This window comes from Plectropomus leopardus, chromosome 4 (genome assembly GCF_026936395.1).
Source record: "Plectropomus leopardus strain MGB_pleo_1.0 chromosome 4, ASM2693639v1, whole genome shotgun sequence".
NCBI lineage: Eukaryota > Metazoa > Chordata > Actinopteri > Perciformes > Serranidae > Plectropomus > Plectropomus leopardus.
Window position 1 is genome coordinate 23,612,694 of NC_142179.1, and position 27,540 is coordinate 23,640,233.

Below are 27,540 nucleotides of genomic sequence, written 5' to 3' on the forward strand. Positions count from 1 at the left end.
CTTAAGCTTATGTATTCAGTCATTATTCAATGGTATACTCAAATTCATTTGGAAAAATAAATTGCTCCTCACTGTTCTCTGGCCAAATATTTATATGCGATTAAAATGCGATTAATTTCGATTAATTAATTACAAAGCCTCTGATTAATTAGATTAATTTTTTTAATCGAGTCCCGGCCCTACTTTTAATGAAACACTTAAAGATAGAACTCTTAGATATGGTACAGAAATATCTAGCTTCTTAATAAATAAGCATGCCATAGCCTTTGAAGACAGAAATATTGGCCTCTGCTATGAGCTGCTTTTGTGCTACCTTCTGGCCTATAAATGAAAAACACAACAGAATGAAGTAGTTATAACAAAGTGTCCATGCTCACACTGATAGTGAAACTTCACCTTTGAGTTCTTTATTCAAAGTCACAGGAAACACTTGCAGTTTGTTAGTATAACAAATCAAATTTGCAAAGTAGTAATTAAATAGACAGAAGTAGTTGTCTGATGTTATATTAAACAGTCTGAAAAATATAGAGAAATGTTTATTTGGCCTTTTAACAAACATAAAACTGATTGTTTTTCTTGATACAGTACACTACATGTTGTCCATTTTTTACTAACCAGCCTTCGAACAGAAGTGTGAGGTAGAGTGAATAGGTATAACCTTTAACACTTAAAAACAAATCAATCTAGGACACTTGAGTTGAACAAGGCACCTGAAATACACAGTGTATCCTGATGGCTGAAGTTGAGCAGCTGGGCAAAGCAAAATATAAACCTGAACTGACCAGGAAACCACATTAACACATTGCAGAAGTCCTGTTTTGCTTATAGTTTATATGGTGCGGTAAATACTGCACAATGCCATTTTCATTTTAAATTCATACTTCAAGCTTAACAACATAAATAAAGTATTAAAGACAGAATTTAGTTGATCAGAGTTCACATTTTTAACTAAAAATTAGTGTTTTACTTAAAAATTAATGAAGTGATTCAGTCATTTATTATACATTCTATTGTTTTGCATCAGATTCGTCAGTAGCAGAAGACGGGAAAAGAAGTGAATATGCTGGAGGAGCTTCATCCATTTGAGACAGGAAGTCTGTGTTCATCATTGGTGCAGAAGGCAGCAGGTAGTATGAGGGAGCACTTGGGGAAATGTCAAAGGTTGGAGGAGGAGGGGATGGGTGGATCTCTGGGGCAGATGGGGATGGTTGAAATGTTGGGGCAGTGGGTGGAGGGTGAAGTACAGAGGACGATGATGAAGATGAAAATGGAGATCCATACGGAGAAGCCCCATGCGGCACTGGATTATTGTAACCCCCACTCAGGTAAGCTGGCTGAGCAGGGTACATCGGTGAGTTACCTGGGTACACAGGCGGTGGTGCTGAATATCTTTGGGCTCCTGGGTATCTATAACTGCCTGAGGATGGGGATGCAGGATAAGGACCCATAGACATGGCAGGTGGAGGGAAATCGCTGTTGCTCGGGCCCCCAACTGCTCCAGCTGGATGTGTATGTGCAGCCACACCAGGCTGAGGGCCTCGAGTGAGGTCTGGAGGAATAATGACCACTGGGAAAATGATCTCTGGATCAAAAGCAAAGCTGATGTCCAGATATGCCTGAGAAAAAAAATGTCACAGCCTTATTACATTAGGCTTTATTTTCAAAACAGAACAGCAAGAGAACATCTGGCTGCCACAATGAATTTGGAAAATCTTTATCAATATTTATGGGTAAAAAGTTTTACAAAGTCAGTCAAAAAAATCCCTCAGCCAATGGATTCAGTTTACTATGCTTTACGTTGCAGATACACTGTTGCATACCTTTAAGTGGTACTCCACTGAGATAATGTCACAATTCTGGATTGTTTGTATCAGATCACGAGGAATCTTCATGGCACACCTGACATCCTTCTGTGTTTGAGATTTAATACAGTGGTCAACCACTTTGTGGATAACATTGCAGTCATGTTTGGTATTTCCGTTGGCACGGTACACCACATCCTGGATTAAATTGAATTTGGGTGTCATCTCACTGGATGAGGAATTGTTGATCTTTGCAAGAATTGCCATTGTTTCACCTATGAAGAAAAAAAAATATATATAAATATATATAATTCATTCTAATTCAAATGCCACATAGGACAATACAGTGTGCTCCAGAGTGTATATTAAATTCAGGAAGTGCATCATTGCGCCTGGGAGACACAACTTCCTCACATATCTTATTTCAACAATGCTGAAATGCTAAGCCCCACCTGTGTATTTTTCCATGCATGTCTTATTAAAGAACTATCTGATCAAGTCTGTTAATATCACAATGGCAATGATGTTCAATTATGGTATTCTACTGTTGAATAGAACCCTAACCCCCTAAAACTTTAACCACATTTCCAAAAACAACCCCTTTTCTTTTTTAAAATTATTGTTAATTCATTAATTAATTAATTTGCTGTTATTTGATAGGACACAGTTCCTAGAGTGAAAGGGGGAGAGAGGGACTGACATGCAGCAAAGGGTCAGGGTTTTGAATCAAACTTACAGCCACTGCGGCTGCAGCTGAGCTACTGATTGCTCCACAACCCGTTATCTTAATGCTTTACTGAAATCATCATCGACAACAGACCATTTCATCATGGCAGCCACTTTGTTTTGTCTTAACAACTTGTTAAGAGTGCCGATGTAAGCCAGTATGCACAATACACAATACACAGCACTGGATTGGATGAATCTAATGGAATACAGCTATTATTATTTAATTAGTGCTTCTCCTAAACTGACATGTCAAAATACCTGTTGTGAAAAAAAGACTGTAGAATTCATTACATTTTTTTGTTGGTAACAGAGGTAAGTAAGATGAGACAATTCACGGCCTATAACAGTATTCCAGTTTTACTTTATTACCTGGGGCATAGGCCCTCTTGTCAACAATGACATCCATGTTTGCGTGTCCTCTTGAGAAAAGCCCCATCTCTTTCTTTGTTGAACCAACTTGGCGAGACTAGAATGCAAAAAATACCAGAAAAAATTACTTTTTGTTACATTATTGAGACAATGCAGTGCATGACTTAAGTGTTTGAGCTGTAAAGCAGGGCAAGATACTTAGACCAGGAGTCAGTACCACTGCATTAGTTTCAGTGTTTAGGATTTAATGATGTAGTGGTGAGGCTGCAGAACTGAAACCTTCCCTGTGTGCTATGCAGTGCTATGAATTACCCTATTAAAAGTGAGTGTTTGATCTGTCCGCTTTGTATGTTGTACTAATGAGAACATAGTTAGAAATTTTGTAAACCGTTTCTGCCAATAGATGCCCCTAAATTCTACACACGGGACCTTAAAATCTTATTGCTTACTGCGCAGAATGTCATGGTGAGCAGTTTTCAGTACTAAAACTAAATTCTACGAAAGAAAGTATATCTATGAAAACTGTCCACATGGTTTGTAAATTGTCCAAAGTAATTGGAACGTGTTCCAGAAAAGACACATTGTTGTTGAGCTTTTAAAATGGAATGTGATCAGCACAAATTGAAATCAGAGCCTGACAGGCATTTTTTTCACAGCAGATGTTTTGATTTGTCATAGCAGGAAAAGCAGGCATGAAACCAGTACAGTTAAATATGGCTCTTTTTGATGTATTCCAGTAGGCCAAAACAGTGACGGAGCATGCATAACAGCTGAAACCTGCAAGTGACAAGTCTAAATTGAATGGTCATCACTTCTTTTATGCTTTACAACTGTGCTTTTGAAATGTAGAAATGTCTGATGTGAAAAATAGGCCTATCACCTCCACTGTATTGCAGTGGCACAATAGATTTCGGAGCTTGTTATCTCAAAACTTTGGCAAACAAAAGCAAATGGGCATAACTAGATAAAACAAGAGATAACTTAAAATTTGGTTTTTGGAAACTGTGTAATAGGCTACCTGTATGTTTCCTCTCGTATAGTCTAGTTCTCTTCTCTGCTTCACCCCTAATGAAAAGTGCTGCATCCGAGAAAAGGATTGCAGCCCATGTTGAACACCACATTACAAAATGTAATTTCCACATACTTTACTGTGGAATAAGGGAATATCATTTTCATGAAGGGACATAAAATACCAGAATTTTTTTTTGTCTCTATTCTACAATGTGTTACACACCATCAGAGAATTAAGACTTGGAAAGGACTTGGAGACGAAATGTATGTCTTTTTCTACTGTGCGGTCAATTCTCCAACTCCTAGAAAGCTTGGCCTCCAGCTTGTAGACAATCTTTCCATGACTCCCCCTGAATGATGAAGGCATGCTCCTGTAATGGAGAACCAGCAGATTAATTGTATGTAATATGAACTGAATTTATATCGGTAGCTAGAATATGTAGGAGTCTAGAATATTTGGTCCTGTTTATGAAAATCAATAACATTGTGCAAACATGTTTGGTAAATTGTTAACTGTACTTACCCTGGTGGTATTTTAAAGCTGAATTTATAGACATGGGTTCCTTGGGGAACCACAGTGTCTGAAAGGAGAAGGATTTCGGTATTAACATTGTTCTATGCCGTTACCAGCCAATAAAACAAAGTGGTGGAAGAAACACTTGCAGTTTTTGCAAGTCTTACCATTTAATACTCCACTGCACTTCTTTTCAATATTGTACATTCTGTTAACTACAATCTAAGAGCTGGAATGAAGTAATTACTCACTTAGTACGGTTAGGGAATAAGCTATAAATTAAAGTAGCTCTAAATCGACCAACTCTACCATACTTTTACTTCGGTTTTGAATGTCTGATTTAACTTGTTTACATCATGTGGTATTGTTATTCTTATAAGCAAAGTCAGTGTGTATTTCAACATTAATGAACTATTGTTCCATGATCATCACTGGACAAAAAAAAGGACAACCACGTCAACAAACAGTCAGGGAGGAAGAAATACAGCATGCACACACCGTCAGCACTGAATGGGTTAAGGCATGCCTAACTAACAAGAGGTCCACCGCCTACCCGAGTCCTCCGGGATTAGAAACTGCTTCAATTTGAAGTATCTCTTGTGTGACGAGTATGTATAGGTGCGATCGCCGCTCTTTTTCGTCCAGCACACTTCTGCGTCTCCTTTAGCTTTTACAAACAAGCTTTCGACTGTGGTCTCCTTTAATAAAGCCAGTGTTACTTTCCCAGCGATGGTGTCCCCCTCCGAAAACGTCCCGTGCTCATTCAGCGCGTCGTAAGTCATCGTTAGGCTTTTAATTGAAGGCATTGTCGGAGTTAAAAGAAGATTTTGTTGGTTAAATGAATAAAGAAACCATAAGATCGATCAATCTGCTTATTTCCAATCGCTTTCACTGTTTGCTGTTTTAATATGTGGGGGTGCTTATGGCGTCTTGACCGTGGGAGAAGACACGCCCTATACAAGTCTACCCAAAGACCTCTACTGCCATCCAATGTACAAGGCAGAGACTGTGGTCTTAGTGGGGAACAAGTGCAGACCACTGTGCATAAGCGGCATTGCAATAATTCAAAAGTAATGGTACAGTGCCCCCTAGTGGTCACTTATATATATAACATCAGTATCGTGGAAATTCATAGTTGGTGGCTATAGTGATATAGATATTTGTATACAGTCTATTGTGAGGACTGATAAATTACGCTCAGATGAAAAATCTGGAGGAAAGTTATGTGGAGGTGTGGTCATTGAAGATAAACCACATACTTCCGATATGGGCCTCTGACTTTTGGGATAAAAACTATTGTGTGTAATAGTTTTAAAATAATCTGATATGATGAGCTGTTTAGACTGATGTTTCAACCCATAAATTTTAAGCACAGAGAGTGTTAATGTGAGAATATTTACTGCAAATTATAAGTGTAAGTAACTGGACACCATGCAAGTCCTATTTTTTCTTTACTTTTAAATTTTTTATTTTAGTGATAAATAATATAAATAATATATCAGCACATACAAGCATGGATATTTTGACCATAGACTATGATTTTGACATATCATGTCCCCCAGAGCAATCAAAGGACAAATTACAACTACTGCTGTGAGTAGTTTATTGCCTTGTATTTGGATCATACATTCAGTGGTGGATGCAGGCCTACCAGAAAACCATACTTGAGTAAAAGTAGAGATCTCTTACCAGAAAATAACTTTGGTGAAGTTAAAGTCACCTATTAAAATATATCTTGAGTAAAAGTCTTAGAGTATCTCATATTTACTGTAGTTAAGTTACTGTAGTTAAGTATTAAAAGTAATTTTAACTCTACCAAATGTAATTAAGTAGGCTACTGAAAGTGAAAGTACAAGTAAAAGCTGGTAGAATTTTGAGAATTATGATGTTTACTTCTTTGTAACATACACCACCTTGAACATGGGGCCTATAATATGCTTGAAGCAAAACACAGTCTTTTTAAAATAATAATTTAAAGATTTAAAGAACAAAATCCAGTTTGTCCTCTCTCCCTTCCTTGCCCATTTGTATAGGGAAATGTAGTGGAGTTAAAGTATACATTTTATTTAGGAAATTTAGCAGGGTAAAAGGGAAAGTTGGCAGAAATATAAAAACTTAAGTAAAGATTCTCCCAATAAATATGAGACCTAATGAAACAATATATTATTGCCTTCTTTGTTACATTACACCATTGTACACTTTATTATCTTACCTTTAGCCTACATGCAGGTTTTATTAGCCTATGTCTTTAAGTTTAATATGCCATTTCATATGAAGCACTTGGTGCTTGTAATTTCTTTGTTTTAAAGCATGTTGGGCTGCATTTCTTGTATGAAAGAGATACATTTTATTATTATTATTACTACTATCATTAGGCCTATTACAAAATATTTTTGTCTCACCAGTTTTTTGTCCATGATTTTACTAAGATGCAACCAAAAAAAATAACAACAACAAAACAAAAACAAACAAACAAAAAAACTCCAACAGAATTACAATTTCCTGCTTTTATTCTGAAGGCTTGATGCAACGCATTCTCCGGAAGTCTTGAAATTATAGTTAGGTTATATTTTTCAAACTTTGGCTTTTCTTTGGAAATTTTAACAAAGAGACGTTTACTTTATTCACCAGTGACACCACTGCAACTTTCATATTGATAATCAATAGACCAAACTCAAGTTTGTTCAGTTCCTAGATATGTTAAAAGTAAAAGGAATTTGGGCGGGAGACCGCTAATGCGCATGTCAGAAGCCACGGTCAAGACGGTGGATGAACCCATTGATGAGCGTCGGTGGAAGACCAAACTAACCAAAGCCAGCGTTTCAGTTTACTTCCAGCCTCATGTAAGTCAGTCAAGTAAGTTTTATTTTCAACAGTAACATAATTTGAGGAACCTGTTTGCAGTCACAAATTGCCACAGTCTTTTATTCGCTGCTCGTTTGTCAGCGTCAGTTAGCTAACGATAGCGTAACTAACTAGGAAACGGCTGACGTTATGTGTAGTATGTGTGTTAATGTCGATTAAACTAGTTAGCCTCTTGAGTTTGAGGTTCAAATAAGTTATATTTTCAAATCAATTGGTTAGAGACGTCCTAAAATGTCAGTGCAGGTGGCACGCTCGAAGTTATTAGTCAAAAAGTTGCATTTGACATGATTGCTAGCTTAAGGCTACGTTCGAATATATAGCTATTACGCTAACATAATGCTTCTCAGGAATTCAAAAACTAGCGTGCAGATGTGTGATGGGCTCGTGCAGAAAGCGGCAAAACTGAAGCATATCCGCATGGTCAAAGTTGACCAACGCTAAACTCTGACCTGCGAATCAACCAGAGCCGGTCGGAGGAAAAAAGGAAACGCATACTTAAATTTTTGCATCTGTCGGGCTTCGAAAGGTTGAATGACAAACTGAGCGACCTTTTGTGTAACGCGTTTCCCCGTCGATATGTGTTGCCTTCTTTCTTGACTTAAACCAGACTTTAACCACTGCGGGTGTTATAACGTAACAAGCGGAAATACATAATAACCAACGGAGCAACAGGCCTGGATTCAACGCAGAAAATGTAATTGCTGAAACGGTATACTATAACCAGTATTGGAATGTAACTCAGTACATTTACTCAATACTCTTACTATGCAAAAGTCTTAGGCCACCATACACTTATTTTAGCAAGGTTATGATGATCATACATATTCTCAGTAGTCTCTTTACTAAAATACAACCAGAACATACAGGAAATATGTATGCAGTATTGAAAACGCACCAAATAAACAACTTCAGTAGGCTGAAGTTGCAAGTATTTAGTGAAGTCTCTTTCCTCCTAGCATGTCTTGAGCTGTCTTGTGCAGACAATATATAGAGACTAACAATACTAATCTTCTGGCGTTTATGCATCATGTTGCATTCCAGACATGTCCAAAACTCAGTATTGATTGTTTGAGCTACTTTTTTGTTATGGTTTAAGATTTCATGTCTCACTGTAAATATTGACTTCTGTCTAAAGAGGCCATTTTGTTCTGACTTTCGGCATTTTAATGCATTGTACATGTTCTCTGTATATTGTTTGTATTTTTATAAAGAGACAGAGAAATAAATATACATCTTTCCTCATTACAACTTTGCTAAAACAATAGTATAGTTACCGAAGACTTTTGCACAATACAATTTTGAGATATCTAATTGTTTCTATTTAATTCTACTTTCGACTTCTATTCTTTAAGTACCTTTCAGAGGTAAATATTAAACTTTACTACTCTACTACATTTTTTAATGCTTTAGTTACTACTTATTTAATTTATTTCTTCTAAATTTGCTTATAGGTTCTAATATATTCTTAAAAGCATCCCAGCAGTAGGTAAAGCAATTTAAAGGAGCTCCATCTTTACCAGCTATAGCATTTAAGTGATGAACACATAAATGTATTAATCATTATAGGTCAATAATATAATATACATGATGCTAAAATTCCCAAGTCTACACTTTTACTTTTGGTGCTTTAAATATATTTTGATGCTTATACTTTTGTACTTTTACTTAAGATCTTGAATGCAGGACTTTTACTTGTAACAGTGTTTTTACACTGAAGTGTCGGTTCATTTACTCAATTAAAAGATCTGAATATTTCATCCACCACTGACTATGACGGTTGGTACTACTGTATAGAATTTACTTTGTGAGATTGATTTGAGACACAGCTTTAGTGCACAACTGACCTCATCACTTGCAAGGACATTGAAAAGTAACACTGCAGACAGCTGTTGTAGGAGTCCACAAACTCAGTCTTCTCTTCACTGTCTATGTTTAAACCTTGAAATGCAGTTCAGTAGTACTGAACTTACCATCATAATGTAAGTGTCAGTGTCTTTTCAAAATACCTCTTGTGAATTATAAAACTTTCCCTGGCTTAGATGGTAATAGGTTAATCTCAATCAGCTGGTGTGCTGCCAACACAAGGTGCCATGGAGACAGTTGCCCTGCCACTGTGTTGAGTGCAGTGGGTGGTGGGCGTGTAAATAAAGTCAGGGCCACTAGACAACCAAATGCGACCAGCACGCGAGGAAAAAAAGGGACCAACTGCACAAGTATAAACAGAGAAAAGGTAGCGTGATATAAGAAGACAGTGAAATGAAAAGTTCTTGTCCTTACAGAAATGGCACAGGTTAGTTCCTCATAGCATTATTTTGTCAAGTGTATTTCTGCCTTTTTTTTCTTTGATGTTGTGTATGTTTGGCATTCAAAGTTACAAACCATAGCTTGTCTTCACAATGTGCACTTAAGCCTTTTTCTATGGCAATGTGTTTGTAATTAGGGCAATTAAAGCCCCACTCTTTACCTTTTTTGTCAGTTGAATATGTTAAGTTAGGGCTGGGCAGTGTATCAATATTATATTTATTATTGGGGTATGTGACCAGGTATTGTCTTCTTAGTAATATTCTGAGATATTGTGGTATTTTTGTCTTTTCCTGGTTTTAAAGGCTGCAATAAGTAATGTAATAAAAAAAATACTAGAATGTTTTAGTGGTTTTATTATTTCCCTTTTACCCAATTGGTCATTATAACCACATTCCTGATGAATATTAATCCATTTATCACGTAAATATTTTGTGAAAGCGCCAAAGTTCAACCCTACAAAATTGCAGCAATATCAATATAGAGGTATTTGGTCCAACATTTTGAGATGTGTAATTTTCTTCATATTACCCAGCCCTATGTCAAGGTGTGTTTTTTCCTGAATAGATTTCCTTGAATGTTCTTACCAGGTTTGTTTTTTTTAGTTGCTATGTCTCATGTTTTTGTTGGTAAAGCCAACAAAAAGGGTATTATACTGCATGTAATGAACTCCAGCAAACTGTTTATTTTTCGAAATGAATTAATAAAACAACTAAAGAAGAATAAGGCCTAGCCTTTAAAATTCAATACAGTCAGAAGATAGTCAGATTTCTTCCTGAAATAAATAGTAAAAAACAGACTTCAAGTTCTGCAGTAGGCACAACAATACACACACACAAAAATTAGTAAAATATATATATTTATTTTTCCAGCAGCGGGTTATGGCCAGGGCAGCAAGAAACAGCAAGTCCAAGTTGCAAGACTTGATTTGTGGTGTGGCCTTTGATTTGTGGTGTGGCCAATGTATTCATGTAATAGAACCATTGTCCAAGTGTGTTTATTTCAAAATTGTCTGGTAGTCAAATCCCTGACTTAAGGCTGGGCAATACGTAGAAAATTATAACCATACGTTGATCAGATACCTCAGTATTGTTGTGATGATATTGTAGGGTTGACCTTTTGCTTTTACAAAATATTTACACAGGGAGATTTTTTTGATAAATAATATTAGTAATGTGGGTAAAATGACTAAGTTGGTAAACACAAATAGTAGAGATGCGACAACAGTCTCGTAATTTCAGAGTTACATCACTTTACTGTAAATGCAGCCTTTTGAAAAAATAAAAGAAAACACACAAGATATTACAATACCCAAAATCTAAGACAAAATCTAGTCTCATATCACAATATAGATTTAATATCAATACATTTCCTTGCCCTACCCTAACAAGGGGATACACATGATGCAAATTATGGCAACAGCCTAACTGCCAATCACTTGTGAGCAGGAAACATATGATTAAGTGTGGCAGAAATATGAAAGTAATTAAAAGTAAGAAAAGTGAGCAAATGAAATCCTGCTTAGGGCCCTCATTAAGCTAAGGACAGCCCTGCACGCTTTGAAACTCATCTACATAAGACAGAGATGAAAGTGGCTGTTAGGCTGCGCCTGATAACATTTGTCCATTATGGACTGCGGAGGGCCATCTGTAGCATAACAGCAGATGCAGCTTCATCTCACACAAAGACCTCATTACTGCAGCCCTGCTTGTTTTGTATAGTTTCTTTGAAATTTCTCAACAAATAAACAGTTAGGTAGTCAGTATAAATTTTAAAATGTGTTTAGCTGCACACTAGGTAAAAGTAAGTGCTATTATAAAATGTGTTCTTTTGTAATTGATCTATTAATGGCAAAGACTTAAATCACATCTCACAGTAGCAGCTCATTAATCTATGCCGTGTGTATGCCCCTAGTTGGATAGGTTGTATCCCTGCATTGGGAAAAAGGGTGCCTTGGTCAAGTCCAGTCTTTATTAAGATTAATGAACAGCTTGACATTTTTAGTCCTCTGTCTGAATCGATAATTTTAATACTCATGAGGGCCAATGGGGATCTAAGCTTGCAGAACACACATTGTGGCCACAGGGCGCATGTTAAATGTCCAAGTGGTAATCAATGCAAAGAAATTAGCTATTGATCTCTTATAGTTTTGTAATAGGTTATCTATTGGTTTGCTCTTTCGGCAAATTCCAATAACAGTCGGATGGAATTGGGCTGGTAATATTGCTGTTGGTTGTGTGTGTGTGTGTGTGTGTGTGTGTGTGTGTGTGTGTGTGTGTGTGTGTGTGTGTGTGTGTGTGTGTGTGTGTGTGTGTGTGTGTGTGTGTGTGTGTGCGTGTGTGCGTGTGTGCGTGCATGCACATACATCCAGCTTCCATGTGTGTTTGCTTGTGTGCAGGGTCACTTTCTAATTAGCACAGAGGGCAGATTGTAAATAAACATGTTGAGGAGAATATTGTTGCACTGCATCAGATTCACAGTTCATCACAAATAAGGCTGGGAAAATTCAGATTGGTTTTATGAAAGCTTAATGTGCACCAGAAGACCAGCATTTGCAAACAGCTATTTCTAATTAACACTATTTCCACTATTTTCAGCATACTATATGCGGGACCACATCTTTCATATACTAGTGACAGATTATGACTCTGGTATCACTTGAGCATCCGAAAAAAACACATCATATGTTTATTTATGTGTGGTGTATAAAGTATATGATGAGAGACTTCTGCTGTATAAATATCTGTTCAAGTCAAAAACTCTAGTTCCTAACCTGTGTTCTAACCTTAGAGAAAACTAATGTCACACATAGCACACTTTGTGTTTTTCTGTTGTTGCATACATTGAGCTAGGTTGTGACACAATGTTGCTAAAACACATCTCACTGTTTATGTTCTCAGGACAAACAGTGTGAGTTGGATATGAAACTGCTCTGCTGGGGTAGTGGGGAGCTCGGCCAGACTGGACATGGCAGACCAAGGGACATTGGTCCAGAAGAAGCCCATCTGAAAGAGTTCACAATGGCAAGGCTGGGCAGAGTGAAGCTACTGGCATGTGGATCAAGTCACTCCATTGTGGTTACAGGTACAGAATCCATTTCCCTTGTATACTGTTTGATGTCTTTTTTTTATGGCAGACTGTAGCCATTCACTGATGGTAAAATGCCATTGACTATGTTGGTATGAGTTAATGCTTTATGTATGAGTATAAAGCCTGATTGGTTTGTGTTAGGTTGTGATTTGGTACACGTTTTATGGAATTAAAGAAAGCATTTTGTCATTTGTCCACTATAGAGAAAGCATTACTTATTAGACTGACTTGTCCTTTTGATGGTTTTTATTAACTAATTCTTAACCATCATTGTTTACTGTGATTAAGTCTATAATGCATCTTAAGACATAGAGTTGTCTCATAAGGTATTGTCATGTTCGATATAAGGTTTATGCTAGACTTTTTTTTTGACGGCCATTGTGTTGAGGAGACCCATGGTGTGGTGAAGGTGTTATTGTAGAATGTGATCCGTTAAGCTGTTGCTTAACTATGATAATTGCGCTGAGAGGAAGACGGTGATTGCCATGGATGTGCCGTATGCTCTGAAGAGGCAGGGACGCACTCCGCATGGCCTTAGTGGATAAATAGATCTGTCCGTAATAAAATCAAAGTCTGGTCTGCATAATATAAGTTTATATTAAAACTGTCTTGGCAACATATCTTACAGGTCAAGCAATATTAGGCTATTTTATATTATGTTAATGAATTTAGTTATTTGACCTTATTTCCATCAGACTTTTGGCCATTAATATTTTAATCTGACTTGACAACTACACGTGACATTAGCAAAAAAAAACCAAAAAAAAGGCATATGCAGGCTAACATAAACCCTCGTCTGGTAGGTGTTACAGCATTTGGAAGTAATTAGAGCAAGGTACTATTAAGAGTTTGATATTTTTAAAATGTTTACAGAACAATTGGCTTAAAAAGACATTTGATTAAAAACGTGTAAACAACCAAGCCCATGGAATCCATTAGCAACTGTCGTACACACTGTGTGACATTTGATGGACATGGTTGTCCAAACTACCTTGCAGTACATGAGTGTATGGAGTGCACATATATTACCTGGAAAATAATTATCTGTTGGTGCAGTAAAGGGATATTTAGGTTTAAAAGGCCCATAATGTCATTTACATAGGGTTTACACACAGCACGAAGTGTCTTCCTCCCTGCCCATGAGGTAATACTGGCCTACTTATTTGCCAATTTCATAGAAACCCTGATGACAGGAAGGGAGGAGGCTCCTTTAGTACATTAGCTGGCAGTAGTCATAAATCAGTAGCACTAGATAAGTCTTATAGATCACCCCAACACAGGGATCCTATACCTCTACCATCATTACAGGGAAAAAGGTGACATTTTTGATTGATTAAAATGGTGCAGGCTAGCTTAGGCTAAATCATGTTAAGTGATGTGACATTGCAGTTTCACATATCATATTTCTGTCAAGACAATGATGGTGGAAGGCATTGTCATGGCATGATATCTGACAACAGCAGACATCTGGGGGGACTGGAGGAGATTTATGGGAAGGTTTTAGTGGTCTGAGGGAGATGAGAGAGAGTAAAAAGTGGTCCTTTTTTGTGCATTGTCACTTCCCGAGTGACTGTAAATTTTACTCCAGTGCTGTTGGGAATTGGAGACATTTACACATCCTGACAAATTGCCTGCTGTAAAAGTATTTACTGGTCTTGTCCTCCCTTTTATTCCTGGCCAGCTCGCAAACACATACCCCCCTCACAGACACAAAAATATTTACCCACAGCAAATTTATGTGACACACGTTTATGTGGCGTACCTGAGCTCTAGCCCAACATATGTCATAATAGTGTCATGTTGAGAGTACTGGTCTAGTGTTAATGTTTTAATAGAGGAGGTCTTGAGTAGGTCATAATGGTTTTATGTCAGCCACATTGTCTAAGATATCTGGCCATTTGGCCCAGTCAGCCCAAGGAAGGGCTTGTTTATGGAAAAACAGGTGACAAGGAAATTTCATAAGCTGCTCAAAAGCGTGTAGAACAACTAACCTCATGTCACTCACACATGCAACATCCACAGAACAAGTGAAAATGCTATTATGGAACTTATTTTCATATATATGCAATTTTTGATTCAAGGTAAATTGTAGACTGTAAAAATAAGGATGTAAAACATCAGATAAGGGTGGAATGATTACCTTTAAGTAAATTTAATCTCCTGTTGACTTTTTTGCCAATGTGCAAATATTGCTCCACATTTTAGAAACGCATTATAAATTGCTGCCACTCGGTGGCACTATTAGACTGCCAATAAGACAGTGTTGTCGAGGAGAATGGCGGGGGGGAGTTGGGAGAAGGGAGGCCCATACTTACCTCACACTCAGACAGAGCTATAATTTACTAATAGTGTGGGAGCCGCCATTGCTGTTATCTTTTAATAGATTTGTACGGGGGAAAGCAGGTGCCTGTTGTTAATGTGTCCAATTGCCCAAGTTGCCTACAGAATTTAGGGCATCCATCACTGTCGTCGGCGGTGACACCCTGTCGTTCTACTTCACGCGGCGGGCCGGCCGGGCTGGGCTGGTAACAGATGAGGCTTCTCTCTCCTCCAGACGCCCACAGTCACACAGAGACGACCGCCATACGTGCTTGCACATGCATACACACAAAAACACACACAATATACCACATTCTTAGAGGGCAAACTAAACTCAAACCCATCACAACAGGAAATGCATATATTTATAGCATATATGTTAACTAGATGTTATTAAAAAGGCATGATTACCTGATGATAATGTTAATACGTTTATATCTAAAATTAAGTGAAAAAATGGGCCATGTTGGAGAGAGAAAAGTGCCATTAAAAATAATCTCTGTAAACTTTGGCCTCCGTTGCTTTGAATTCTTGACCTTCCAGCTGCACCCTTGAGCTTAGCCAGGGGCACCACGTTGCTTGCAGGTTTGCCCTCCGCCCTGGAAAACACCCCGTGCAGCTGTGTTTCTTTAGACCCGGGCTGAGAGTTGGAGGGTATACAGAGGTGCCTGCTAATACCTTGTTAGGGCTGTTTCAGTTGCTGGGTCTCAGTGAGGTCAGTGTCAGTACTGCTTTAGTTCGAGGCCCTTGATCTGCTGGATGTTGGATGAAGCCAGGGACTCATGTGCTGGCCGTTTGTGACCTACCCCGATTTGTCTATAGGAGGCTTCGTTCTTGTGAGTCCCACGGACTGTTAGAAGTCAGATGTCTTTGTTCAGACATGGCTACTTTGATTAGGTCTTTCAATGTAGTGAGCAAAAACTAAATTATCTTTTATTATTTATGATTCTTTTTTTTTTTTTATTTCTTAGCTTGTACCCAGTTGTGATAGGAAATATTTGATGCAAAGTGAATATGCCCCCCCCCCAAAAAAAGGGTTAGGGGCTAGGGTTATTCCTTTGTTTTATTTCCACGTCCTTGTTTTTTCTTCACCTCTCTTTCCATATGAGTTATGAACCTTGGTTAGGCCTTGGTGTCAGGTGTTAAACAGCATATGAGGGCTGTGACCTAGCTTCCTAACCCTCTCTTCCTCTCTGACATCTCTCTTAACAAAAAACAGAGCCTGCACTCTCACCGTAATTGTAACCAGCATGTTACTTTTGCACTGTTTTCCCCTCTGCATGCTGTTGTTAAGCATTGTGCCATTCAAGAGTTAAGCATTCCTCAGATGCTCCCCTCATTCCTCAGCTGTGAACGCATAGTTCCTTCCTCAGCCTAAAACTTAAAAAATGTAGTATTGAAATGACATCATGCACCTGTTAGTAATAAAGAACATAGTCTGGAATTTTTAAAGTGCATAACATAACACTCGTCAGTAAAAGCTAGTATTGATACATACTCCATTCTTCAACTCATCATAAAAATCTCTCTGCAAACATGGAGAGATGCATAGTTGTGTTTATTCAGTTTAATGATGTCCATTAAACTAGATTACAGCAGGCATAGTTTTCTCTGAATTACTTGGCCCTGAAATCCAATACCTTGTAGAAAAAATAAAATCCTCTGAAGTAACAGGAATGGACAATTGACCTGCCAACTTCCTGGTCCTTATTGGCATTCAGGGCACAGTTACATCTCTGTAGAATCAAAGTGAGATGTGAGATATATAGGCATAGAGAGAGACAGATGGAGGCACATACAGTCACAATGGCAGAAAAAAAATCCTCAAGGTGCACACACGACTTTCCCTTTCAAATCACCAGTCATGGCCAGGTTGTGCCTTGAGGAAAGTGTTCATACAGACTTGTGTGGCTACTTCTGTAAATGTATAATTCACTTGGACTTTCAGGAAACTGTGTTGCTAATATGGAGACCTGTTTTCTCATTTTCTCTTTTTTCCCGTCTTTCTTTCAAGCCATCTATGCCTGTAGGCAAATACACCTTCACCTATGTATTTTATTGTCTTGTTTAATGTTTGTCAAAGAGTGCAATACTCAGAATAATTCTAGGAAAGTATTGGCCATCCCCCTGCATGACAACTCCAATATGTCTGCTTTGGACCCTGCACCAAGGGGAGCTTTGGTAATAATTTGTTGTTTAGCTGTGTTGATGTTTTTCTACAATTTCCCAGTTGGGAAAGGTGAATGAGTGGAAAAAGGGGGAAAGGGGGAAAATAACCTCTGTCCTTGCTTCTTGACCTCTCTCTCACTCATTGTTTTTTCTTCTTTTTTTTTCTGTCTCGCTCTTGTTGTTGATCTCTGTACTAATCTGGTTGAGCAGGTTTGGCTTCTAGTTTTGCTCTCAGTTGCTTTTTAAGGTTTAATCGTTGGACATAAGTGTTTATGTTGCTGTAATATGGGCCTAACTCTTCTTTCTCAGCGAAGCATGGAGCACATGAAATATGTAGTTCACCATAGTCCCCCCCGCAAATAAAAAAAGAAAAAGACAAATGTTATGCAGAACAAAAGATGGGGGAAAGTCTTGCCAATTAGCAGCTAATGAGACAAGCTTGTGAGGATATCCAAATCCTCAACGTGTTAACGTTTACGATCCTCCCCCCTCCTCTCGACTCCTTCAACCTGCGCCTCCCCCATCTGCCCTTGCATCCAGCCTCTTGTAAGGCGGCGAGGGCACCTCTGAGGCCCTCTGTGTGATTATTCACACATGGCTGTGGCCCTGGTGCTTTGAGCAGCGGGTAGAAGAGGAAGAAAGAAATGCCTTACGTATGGCTAATGTAAAAATGCTCAACTGACACATGGCCAAGGCTCTCTTCTTCTGCTTTTTTTTTAATTTCATTTTTCCTTTTTACCTCCGTTCCACCCTCCTACCACCCACACACACACACACACACACACACACACACACACACACACACACACACACACACACACACCAACTCAACCCCACCTTCTATAGATAGATAGATTGATCCAATCAGGCACTCTGTCCCTCGCCATCCGTTCCCAATTTTCCTTAATATAGTGAAGCCAGGAATTGGGTGGGTAGGTTGTGGTTGGGAGGCTGGTAAGGGAAACACATTTTGATAAGTGAAAAATAATATGCCAAGAGAAAAACCAGTCATCCCAGTTGCCTTTGACATGCTTTTTATCAGAGATGTCTGTGTTGGAAGTGAAAATAAAATCTGCTTTTGTAACAAAGATCTTTGGACAGCCTTGAATGATTCGCCACTACTCCTTTCCGGCCTCATTTTCTCCAGAGCGTGTATTGGGAGTGTATTTGGAAACTCAGCAGGGAAAATCAAATGTGAGTTGGCCTGGAAGTGTTGCAGTAAACAGTGAGAAAAAGCAAACACGGGCCAGATCAGGGAATATCATGCAGAGTAATGTTTGGACTAAAAAGAGGAATTGTGTAATGGAACAGCACATATTCCACTCTCCAAAGGGACTTCTAATTGATTCTGTGCTTCATTACTAGTTTTCTCAGGGAGAAATGGACAGCTCACTTTATTATGAAAAAGGAGCAATAGACATTTAAATGGATGTCATTGTGATTATTGCGATACAGTTCTCACAGTATTTGGCAGCAGATGACTGCTTTATTGCTGTAGCTTTTTCTTAAATTGCATTATTTTTTCCATGAAGGTAGCAGGGAGTAGCAACCTTAACCCTGACTGAAACAATTAAATGAAAAGCAGCGAATTGAAAGAGAGAGGTTTGGGAGCACAAAATAATCCAGGGCTCCACTTGATATGTTATTTGTCGGGGGCAGTGCATTTGTGCATGTTAACTAACTGTGCCACTGGACTTGGCCTGCTCGTAATAGGGTTCCAGCGCAAACATTTTCTCTGAGGGATTTCTATTATTAATTCTGTCTGAACACATCCACAAATGAATAATGAAATAAATAATGAAAACGTTATTACTTTTGGCAGCTGGGTCATTTCTCGTTTCCTGCTTTTTCCTCAGCTTGTTTCCTACTAATTAACTTTCCAAGGAGTTGTCCTCCTTTTCACAAAATGAATTTCATCAGGATGGTAGGCCACAGTAAGTGTGGGTACACAGTCTCATGAAAAGACAACAACAAGAACCATACACAAATACTTTACTTTTGCTTGACCTTTTAAAAGAAGAAAATATTATTACTGTAATTTTTTTATTTTTTAGAATTGGTTAAAGTTGTAACCACTCCTCAAACCAACAGATTTAACCACAGAAAACTTTAAGCCTTGGGCCCATTGCAAAATAATGTGTACTTAACTTTCACTTTACTGACCGGTGAAACCCATGTGTTATTGGCTTGCTTCCCTCATAAAGTATAAAACAGGAAGCGCTTCTAGCAATATCTTATTTGGCAAATCAAGGTTCCTCCCTCCCTTCCCTGCTCCACCACCACTCATCTTCCTCCCTTCAGATTCCTGCCCTATGCCCTGCACCATGCTGTTAAAGGCTTGTGTGCTGGGACAGAGGCTTGGCGATAAGTAGCCCTCATTTAATATGGATCTTAAAGAGGGCAGTAAACGTAGAGCCTCAGTAGAAGTCCCCCCCATCCCTCTGGCGTTACTATATAGATGACCCCTCTCTCTCTCTCTCTCTCTCTCTCTCCCCCCTCATTAGAGTCATTGCAAACTCTTTCAAACTGCTCTTTCCCTCTCTCTGCGTTTTACTGTTAATTAGTTTGCTTTGTAAGGTTAGACGTGCGGACGGAGCAACTTTGGGAGTGTTTGGCTGCCATCTGTGTGCATACGGCTCTAACTATGTACAGATGGTGTGTGCTTACAGACAGGTTGCTTCTTGTGGGGAAAAAAAGCGCAAGAGACGGTTTTGGTTATTTTAACAAGATTTATGGCCATTCTCACAGGTAACTGTTTGAGCTGTAACAATGATTGTTAGTCAGCTGTCAAAAAAGGATAATTTAAGGCAAGAGTAAGTAGTATGTATGTTTCTTCATTTCCCCGTCCTGTGTGATGAATATTTTAGAAAAAAGTTGTGAATTCCTGGGAAAGTTGCTTTGTTAAATTTTTTAACTGTGAAACATGTTGAACCAATTTTGTTGCGGCTACTTCAGAAAAGCTCTCATAATTTAGACAAGTTAAAATACCATTAGCCACTCAGTGAACCAGTGAACCAGGTAAGTAGAGAAAAAGGTAGAGATTGCCAAATAATTGCTTGACAAGGTCACAAAATTAGCAAACATAATCAAATAAGGAGCTGACTGAATTATTTATGGTTTTGCTCACCAGCACTGAAATGTCATACTGAAGTCCCCATTAAGATTGGATTTTACATTTAGTACAAGACAAAAAACACATTAGGTACTCGTTGTTTTAGAATTATACATCCAAGGCCAGCTTGCACATGGCTTTTAATACAGCATTTCTTTGTTTTTTTTTCCCTTTCTTGGCCTGCCTGCAAGGTGCCTCTTGCTAGTGGGAAACCTGCCCTTGTCAGTCGCAGTTCAGTGGTTAATGCTTTCTACTGGGCATTGTGAATGACCCTCCCACAATTAAAAAAGGGTTAGCAAAATTATTGTTGGCCTCCTGCCACATACTTTATGTGACTTAGCAGTGGTCAGAGACAGCTTGTGGGCCCAGAGTCCCCAAAACGTGACTTTTTCTATCAACCCAGCTCTCTAAAATTGCCCGGTGTAATTAGCAAATTGAAGGAAACTTAGGAACAAGGAAGTTGTGCTGTAAGAGGAGGAAACGGAACACAGACAAAATGTATGATTCCTCAATTAAACTCGAATGCAGTGAACACCGCTATTGTTCTTTAAACATTTTGCTTGAAGTTAATTCACTGATACATAGGAAGAGGAAGAGAAAATCTTTTTTACTAATTGTATCTGTTAAGACATGGCCTGATATGTGAGAGATTTTAGTGCAAAGTACATTTTTGTAGTTTTGTAAATGAAATAAAAAAAGGACCATTTTTACTTGGTTAAACAGATCCAGTACTTTCGGACTGCAAATCTATAGGTCAATATGTATGCTTGAAAGGGACAAAAAATGCTTGATCCTAGGTATTCAAAGTGATGTAGAGATTAAAGTGAGAAGAGTACTTGTAAAAAGACATTAGAAAACGATGAGCATTTTCACAGAAACGTCACAGTTTTGTCAAACACAATCAAATAAAGGTTTATTAATGATTATACTTTGCTGTGCTGACACCTTTTTTCATGATGAAATGGAGTGTTGAGGCTGGGCTGAGAGGTATTGCAGTGCGGTGTCAGCGCTTACGGAGTCAGTTAGAAGAGAATCTGTCATTTCATTAGATTTGCAACAGCATTATTCATTATCATGTATTGACGCATGTAACTTGGTGAGACAGGTCACAAATAACATGTATAGACATTTATGCTAATCAGTGCTTTCCATGCACAATTGTTTAAAAATACTGGAAAATTAGGAAGGTATGACATTTAAGATTGCAAGATGCAGTACATCTCTACATATTTTTCTTTTTTTAATACTCACCTTTATTGAATCCATAAACATAAACCTTTAGTTATGGCATGTCATAATGCTGCTTACTAATGCTTAAAAATGAATACAGCAATTCAAATGTATAAAAAAACTCATTTGCTACAGCTATTCAACATTGTTCAATGAAAAGCCCCTTCTTTTGTCTTTCTTTCTTTTTAAAACCTCAAACCCTCCGTGTGAGTGAAGAGGATCCTCTACAAATGTCTGAGAAAGCAGCCAAAAATACAGGGGGAAAAAAGATTGCTTTGTTCATTTCTCCCCCCCCCCCCTTTCTCTCTTTCCCACTCTCCCCAAGGTTCTATTAGGAAATAGATCCCAGGTGTTCGATAAGCCTGTAGTGGACATGACAGCAGTGCAATCAAGTGTATAAATTTAATTGCAGGCTCATTTTGTGCCGTTTATTAGCCGTTTAGGGGCACATCGCTCCACTTGAACCCTGTTATTGCCAGACAGAACAGCTGTTTGGTTCCTTTTTAAATGTTTGTCTCGTTGCATAGTTTTGAAAAAGTACATACTTAAATGCCAAATGCTGCTTATGAGAACTAGAAATTATATTACAAATGCATACATATATTTAATCATGCATTTTTAAGTAGTTTTTTTTAGAGAAATCTTTTATACTATTTGATGAAAAAAAAAAATTTAATCAGTAAACAGAAAAGAAATTTAATGTGATTAATTTTGTTGTTACCAGAAAACGCTAATGCTAATTCTAAAACAACAATGTGTTTTGTAAACTAATTTGTCTAAATTTATCTTAATACATAAAATAAAGAAAAATACAATATATGTTATTTTCAATTGAAAAAGTGAGATAACACAAACAGCACATGCACCCACCTTACTGTGTTCATGCACACGTTCAGACACACACTCACACAGACATACATGCACACAGACACACACACACACACACACACACACACACACACACACCCAAAGTGAGTGAGTGAGTCTCTTTGCGCAGTCAGTGTGGCTTTTTCTGAACTGGGTTAGTCTGTCCCCCATCTTTGCTGCTGGACGGTGCCACACACCGAGAGGCCTGCAGATGTACTAGCTTTGGTTGAAACCTTCTGGTGCGACACCCCATTAATAAAAAGCCTGGAGAAAGCTGTGTTAATTGTTACCATGCATTCGGCCACGGCATTCCTATAAATCACCCGACTAATTGCAACAAATTGTGGGCTGACACTAAGCTATGATTCCGAACCGGCAAATATTCATCAACATTGCAACTCAGCCCATAAAACACACGGCCAGCCGTTTCCCAGGCCAAACACATATCTACCATCTAACTTCCCCATTATTTATGGATCTTTCTTGTCTTCAGCATTTAAGTGCTGCATGGTGAGTGAATGAGATGCCATCTTGTTTATTTATTATTTCCCTGGATAAAGCCCAAGTAGTGGCAGGCATATGACCAGTCACAGACCTTGTTTTCCATGTTACCCTTGAAGCCTGGTGTGTTGTGCTCGCTGCCCTGTATTGATTACTGTGTTACTTGTCACAACAGAATTACCTTGAAGCGTTTTTGTTAATGCAAGGCTGTTGAGTTAGATTGCAAAGAACAGATTAGTAAAAATATGCTTTATCAGTATATATCTGACGGTGTACAGTCTTTTGAAATAATAGCCTTAAATGAGCTGCCTAAAAGTCTACACTATTCCTCGTGTGGATCACTGGGTTTTTCAATATTATTTAGCAAATGCTCATTACTGCAGTGGGTACTTAGAAAGTGCTTGATTCTTCGCCAAGCAGTCATATGTTGGAGCATTTAACCTCCCATGCAATGTTTATTTCATGCAGACAAAAGGCCAGTTAAATCTCTTTCTCTACGCTCTGACAGGCACCATAACTGTCACTGCAGATGATCTATTTCACAGCCCAATGCATTACTACCACTAATGTTTCACTATCCTGCCAATTCACCCTGGTACTGTGCAAAACAGCTACAGTATGTGTCAAAACAGTGCTTAATAGGCTGTCCCCCAGGTGTGCATCAGCAGCTAAAGATGTAGGAGTCAAAGGTCAGGATCTGATTTGATATGTGGGAGTTCACGGGGAATTTTGATGTGCACTGATCAATTCCACGCTCAACATGCACATAAATCAATTCTGCATCTTGAAAGAAGGTATACATGGTTGCACTTGGTGTGTGAACATGCACACACATGCACAAATGGACTTGTGCAGACCATAGCGCAATTAATCATAAATCTCTTTCAGCATTATGTGAGCATGGTTTTTATCCCCTTCCCCGCTTCCCTTCTTACCTTTCCCCCTCGTTTATCCCTCTGTCTTAAATTGCTGAGATCCTAGCTGACTTGATGGACCTGGCTAGCTGGCACTACCATGGGGAGTGGGGGTGATGGGCTGGAGAAGAGTGAGCAAAAAAATCCTTCCTTTTGACACTGTTAAACATTGACGGGCTTATTACCGTGTTCTCTGATTCAGCTGGATGTGTTCAAGGATCTTCTCGGCGGTGAAAAAGGTCAGCTGCTCTTAGTTGTGCTCAGCTAGAATACTAATACTGTCCTTATTCAAATGATCTGCTCCAGCGCTTATTAAATTGATGGCCCAGGCGCTCTAATTTAATAGTGTTGCAGTCCAGGAGAGGGACACAGCTGCAGTCACTGGTGAATTAGGTGCTTCTGAGGCAAAGTTCAAGCAGGAGCCCCTTTTGCTTTTGGGATGTATTTTTCCCAGCAAATTAGCAGTCAGTGGCAGTGTGCAATTAATTAGCGCAAACCAGGAAAAGCTTGTCATTTAATAAGGTGCCTTTTTCCACTCACACCTCTCCCACACATAGAAATATCTCTCCCTATCTTACCATATCTCATTCCCTCCCTTAATCCCTCCCTCCCTTTTTTGCCTCTCGCTTTCTCTCTGTCTTCTACTCCCTCCTCTCTTGCACTCCACTTTACATAAACAGAGGGAATTGATCCATTAAGTGGTGTGCTATTAATACCGTTTAATGTATGTCTAGTTAAATGAAAGCTGTGGGTTGGATATTTTCTGTGGCGTCAGAGTTTGAGAGCTCCCTCTGGGTTGGCTAAAAAGACTAGACATGGGCCACTCACTGATGATTTCATCCAATCAATATCTGTGATTTGAGGGATAGATTTAACAGAGGTGGACAGGCAGACTGAGGCACATGACATCTTCAGAGTGTGTTGGCATGTATGCAGGACCTCTTGTGTGCATGCGTATATTTGTAAGTGCAACCATGCATTGTTAATTCTTTGTGTGCATATGAAACCCATAAAGTGGTATTTTATTTTTCATTTATTTGAACTACGGTATAAGAGGCAATAAACTGTATAAGATAGAGCCAAACAATTACATTTACTCCATATTACAGTTGTTGTTAAGTGCTGAGATAAATAGAGTACGGTGTTTGTCTGGGTTGTTGTAACAGCTTTTTTATATCAGTAAAACTGACCTTCACATTAGAATGTATTTTTCACTTTTAATCCTTACCTTGCAATTTTTGAATCTCATCTCCTGAAGAAGCTAAATTTATAACACTTATGCAGCGAGAGAGAGGTAGACAACACACAAACTCAAGATTGCCTATTGCAGTAATTTCACACAGAAAACTTAGATATCCACTTTTCCTCGATGAAAAAGTACACACGTGTAACACTAAGTATTTACATTGTGTATTTATTAAGAAAAATTATTTTAATTTTTTTAAATGTCCAGCAAATTACTTATTTGTATAAAATACTGTAACTTTAGCTACTGAGTAATTATACTAGCTACCATGGGCTCTGTGTGAATGTGTGTGTATGTTGTCCTGAGAGAGAAAATGCACATGCATACATTTTTATTGCTGGCAACAGGAACAGAGGGGAACATGAGTTAAATTATGCTATTTGACACACAGAATCTCCCTTCTCTTTAACAGTTGCCATTTGAGAGGATGTGATTGTTAGTCTTAATGTTTTCATCAACGTTTCCTTCCACTGTTTTGATTTATAAATGAGGTTTTTAATTTTGTGAACAGATTTAAAGCCTGTAAGATGACCGTAACTGCACAGTGAAATGTCACAAGTGTAGCAAATGTAGGAAGTTGCTTTAAAATATTGTTTTCTAATTTAATATTGATTTTCATTCATTTTCATATATTTCTGCGTGATATTGCAGTGCAAGGTTTCAGTGTCAATGACTTTACATGTGGAGCAAACCCCAAAATATGAAGACCTGTAACACGATTACGGCACAATATATATTTATGCCACAAGGATATTATAATGAACAGTACTTAAAACTAATGTAAAGAATATGTATCACCATATTTGTTTATGGATGTGTTTTCCAATGTATTACTTTGTGTGTGTGTGTGTGTGTGTGTGTGTGTGTGTGTGTGTGTGTGTGTGTGTGTGTGTGTGTGTGTCTTTGTGATACAAATCTGCTGAAAAATACTAACTAGTAGTGCTCAAGTCTGCAGAATTTTCTCACTGTCTTAAAGTCAAGATTTTTTTGACTTATCAATGGCTTGATTTAATTAAACAATTTGTCAAATTACTTCATCAATATTATTGTCACAGATGAATGCTGACAAACAGGATCTTTAAAAAGATAATGCTTGTTAAAGAAGCAACAGCTGTGGCAACTACATTGCTTTCATGCTTATTATTTAAAAAAAAAAAATCAATTATATGACACTGAATCCTTAGATAAGCAGATAAGCAACACAAGTGTCTGTGTCATCTAGTATTTGTCATTTTTACCTGAAAGTCATGTTCTTTCTTAGGACAGCAGTAAAGAAATAGCGAGGGGCTGGGAACCAGCAAGCTTACACTATGTTTTTTATACAATACAACACACACACACACACACACACACACACACACACACACACACAGTTAGAAGTCTGTACCATTGTCCTATTTACAGGCTGAAGGCTGAATGCTGAACATGGAGTACAGTAGGCCATAAATAAGAGTGGTTGGGCTCTATCAGTGCTGACAGAGGTCTCTTTCCCCCTACACACACAGACACACACACACACACACACACACACACACACACACACACACACACACACACACACACACACACACACACACGCGCTTACACACAGTGCCTGGCCCCGTGCCTGCTTGTTTCCCCCCTCAACTAATAGACTCTGGTGAAACCAGTCAGCATTGTTGTTCTCAGATTGATGTGACCTTGATGCCGTTTAGTGCAGTGATTTGTTTATTGGCACTTATTTTGATGCATGTGGAAGTGAGCCTTAAAAGCCCTACCACAGACATCACACACAAACACACAAACACACACACAAACACACACACACACACACACACACACACACACACACACACACACACACACAGTGAGGAAGATAAAGATGGGAAAAACAGAGCTAGAAAGATGGAAGGGGAGAAAAAGTGAGGGAGATGGAGTAGAAGAGATATACTCCCGGGGCAGATTACATAATACATCATTCACAAAGCATTGTTGCCAATATGTCTTTTATACTCCTTAAATTGCCGTTGCCATCCCAGGGCCCCCTCTGCGCTTTGACAAACACATCACAACACACACAAACATATTGTATTCTCTCTCTCCGTACAGTTTGTGTACAGTTAGTGGAGTCTATCACAGGCCTCCTGGGACGCTACTGTGTGAGGAGAGAAGCTGGTGCTGAGGAGTACTGTACAGTATTGATGGAGCTGTGTTTCTGTTAGGCAGTGAAAACAAAGTCTCCCTGATGCACAGTGGAGTGTAGGGGGATCAATAGACGTGGAGCGCTTCATTTCCTCAGGCTTCTTCTGAAGAAACACTCACTGATGTGTCAGGGCTGCTGCAGTTGTTGCTTTGACATAGAGGAGATACCAAACCATCAGGCTGTACTGTATGGGAGAGAATTGAAACATACACACACTCTCATCCAAAAAGATAGACACGCTGTAAGTGTGCACGCGTATATACAGTACTTTGAGGAAAAGGTAAAAAGAAAGGTCAGTGTTTTCAGTCACATTGTGCTG

The 27,540-nt window shown here is 38.6% G+C and overlaps 2 protein-coding genes across 4 annotated transcripts in view; one reads left to right on the top strand and one right to left on the bottom strand.

Annotated features, from left to right (window-relative positions):
* Positions 1-382: 382 nt before the first annotated feature.
* LOC121944431 (arrestin domain-containing protein 3-like) lies at positions 383-5,376 on the bottom strand. The gene is made up of 6 exons (XM_042488217.2): positions 4,979-5,376; positions 4,435-4,492; positions 4,135-4,282; positions 2,901-2,997; positions 1,821-2,077; positions 383-1,616 (listed from the first exon to the last, which is right to left on the bottom strand). The coding sequence occupies exons 1-6, from the start codon at positions 5,229-5,231 to the stop codon at positions 1,008-1,010; spliced, it is 1,422 nt and encodes a 473-aa protein (XP_042344151.2). The 5' UTR covers positions 5,232-5,376; the 3' UTR covers positions 383-1,007.
* A 1,784-nt stretch (positions 5,377-7,160) lies between these two features.
* Positions 7,161-27,540, top strand: part of LOC121944001 (uncharacterized) — a 320,314-nt gene continuing 299,934 nt past the window's right edge. The window contains exons 1-2 of one of the 3 annotated variants that reach the window (XM_088076903.1): positions 7,161-7,268; positions 12,492-12,675. In XM_088076903.1, the coding sequence (XP_087933029.1) occupies positions 7,161-7,268; positions 12,492-12,675 (292 nt within the window). Of the gene's footprint in view, positions 7,282-9,434; positions 9,581-12,491; positions 12,676-27,540 lie in introns of those variants that run through there. The other 2 variants (XM_088076905.1, XM_088076904.1) reach the window with 2 other exon arrangements.

What these genes read in the sequence shown, in the direction of transcription:
- LOC121944431 (XM_042488217.2), bottom strand. Translation starts at nt 5,231, where the DNA reads ATGCCTTCAATTAAAAGCCTAACGATGACTTACGACGCGCTGAATGAG. An exon ending in TCTAATCCCGGAGGACTCGG is followed by an intron (nt 4,493 to 4,978) that starts GTAGGCGGTGGA and finishes TTCTCCTTTCAG; the next exon opens with ACACTGTGGTTCCCCAAGGA. An exon ending in CAAGAGGGCCTATGCCCCAG is followed by an intron (nt 2,078 to 2,900) that starts GTAATAAAGTAA and finishes TTTTCTTCATAG; the next exon opens with GTGAAACAATGGCAATTCTT.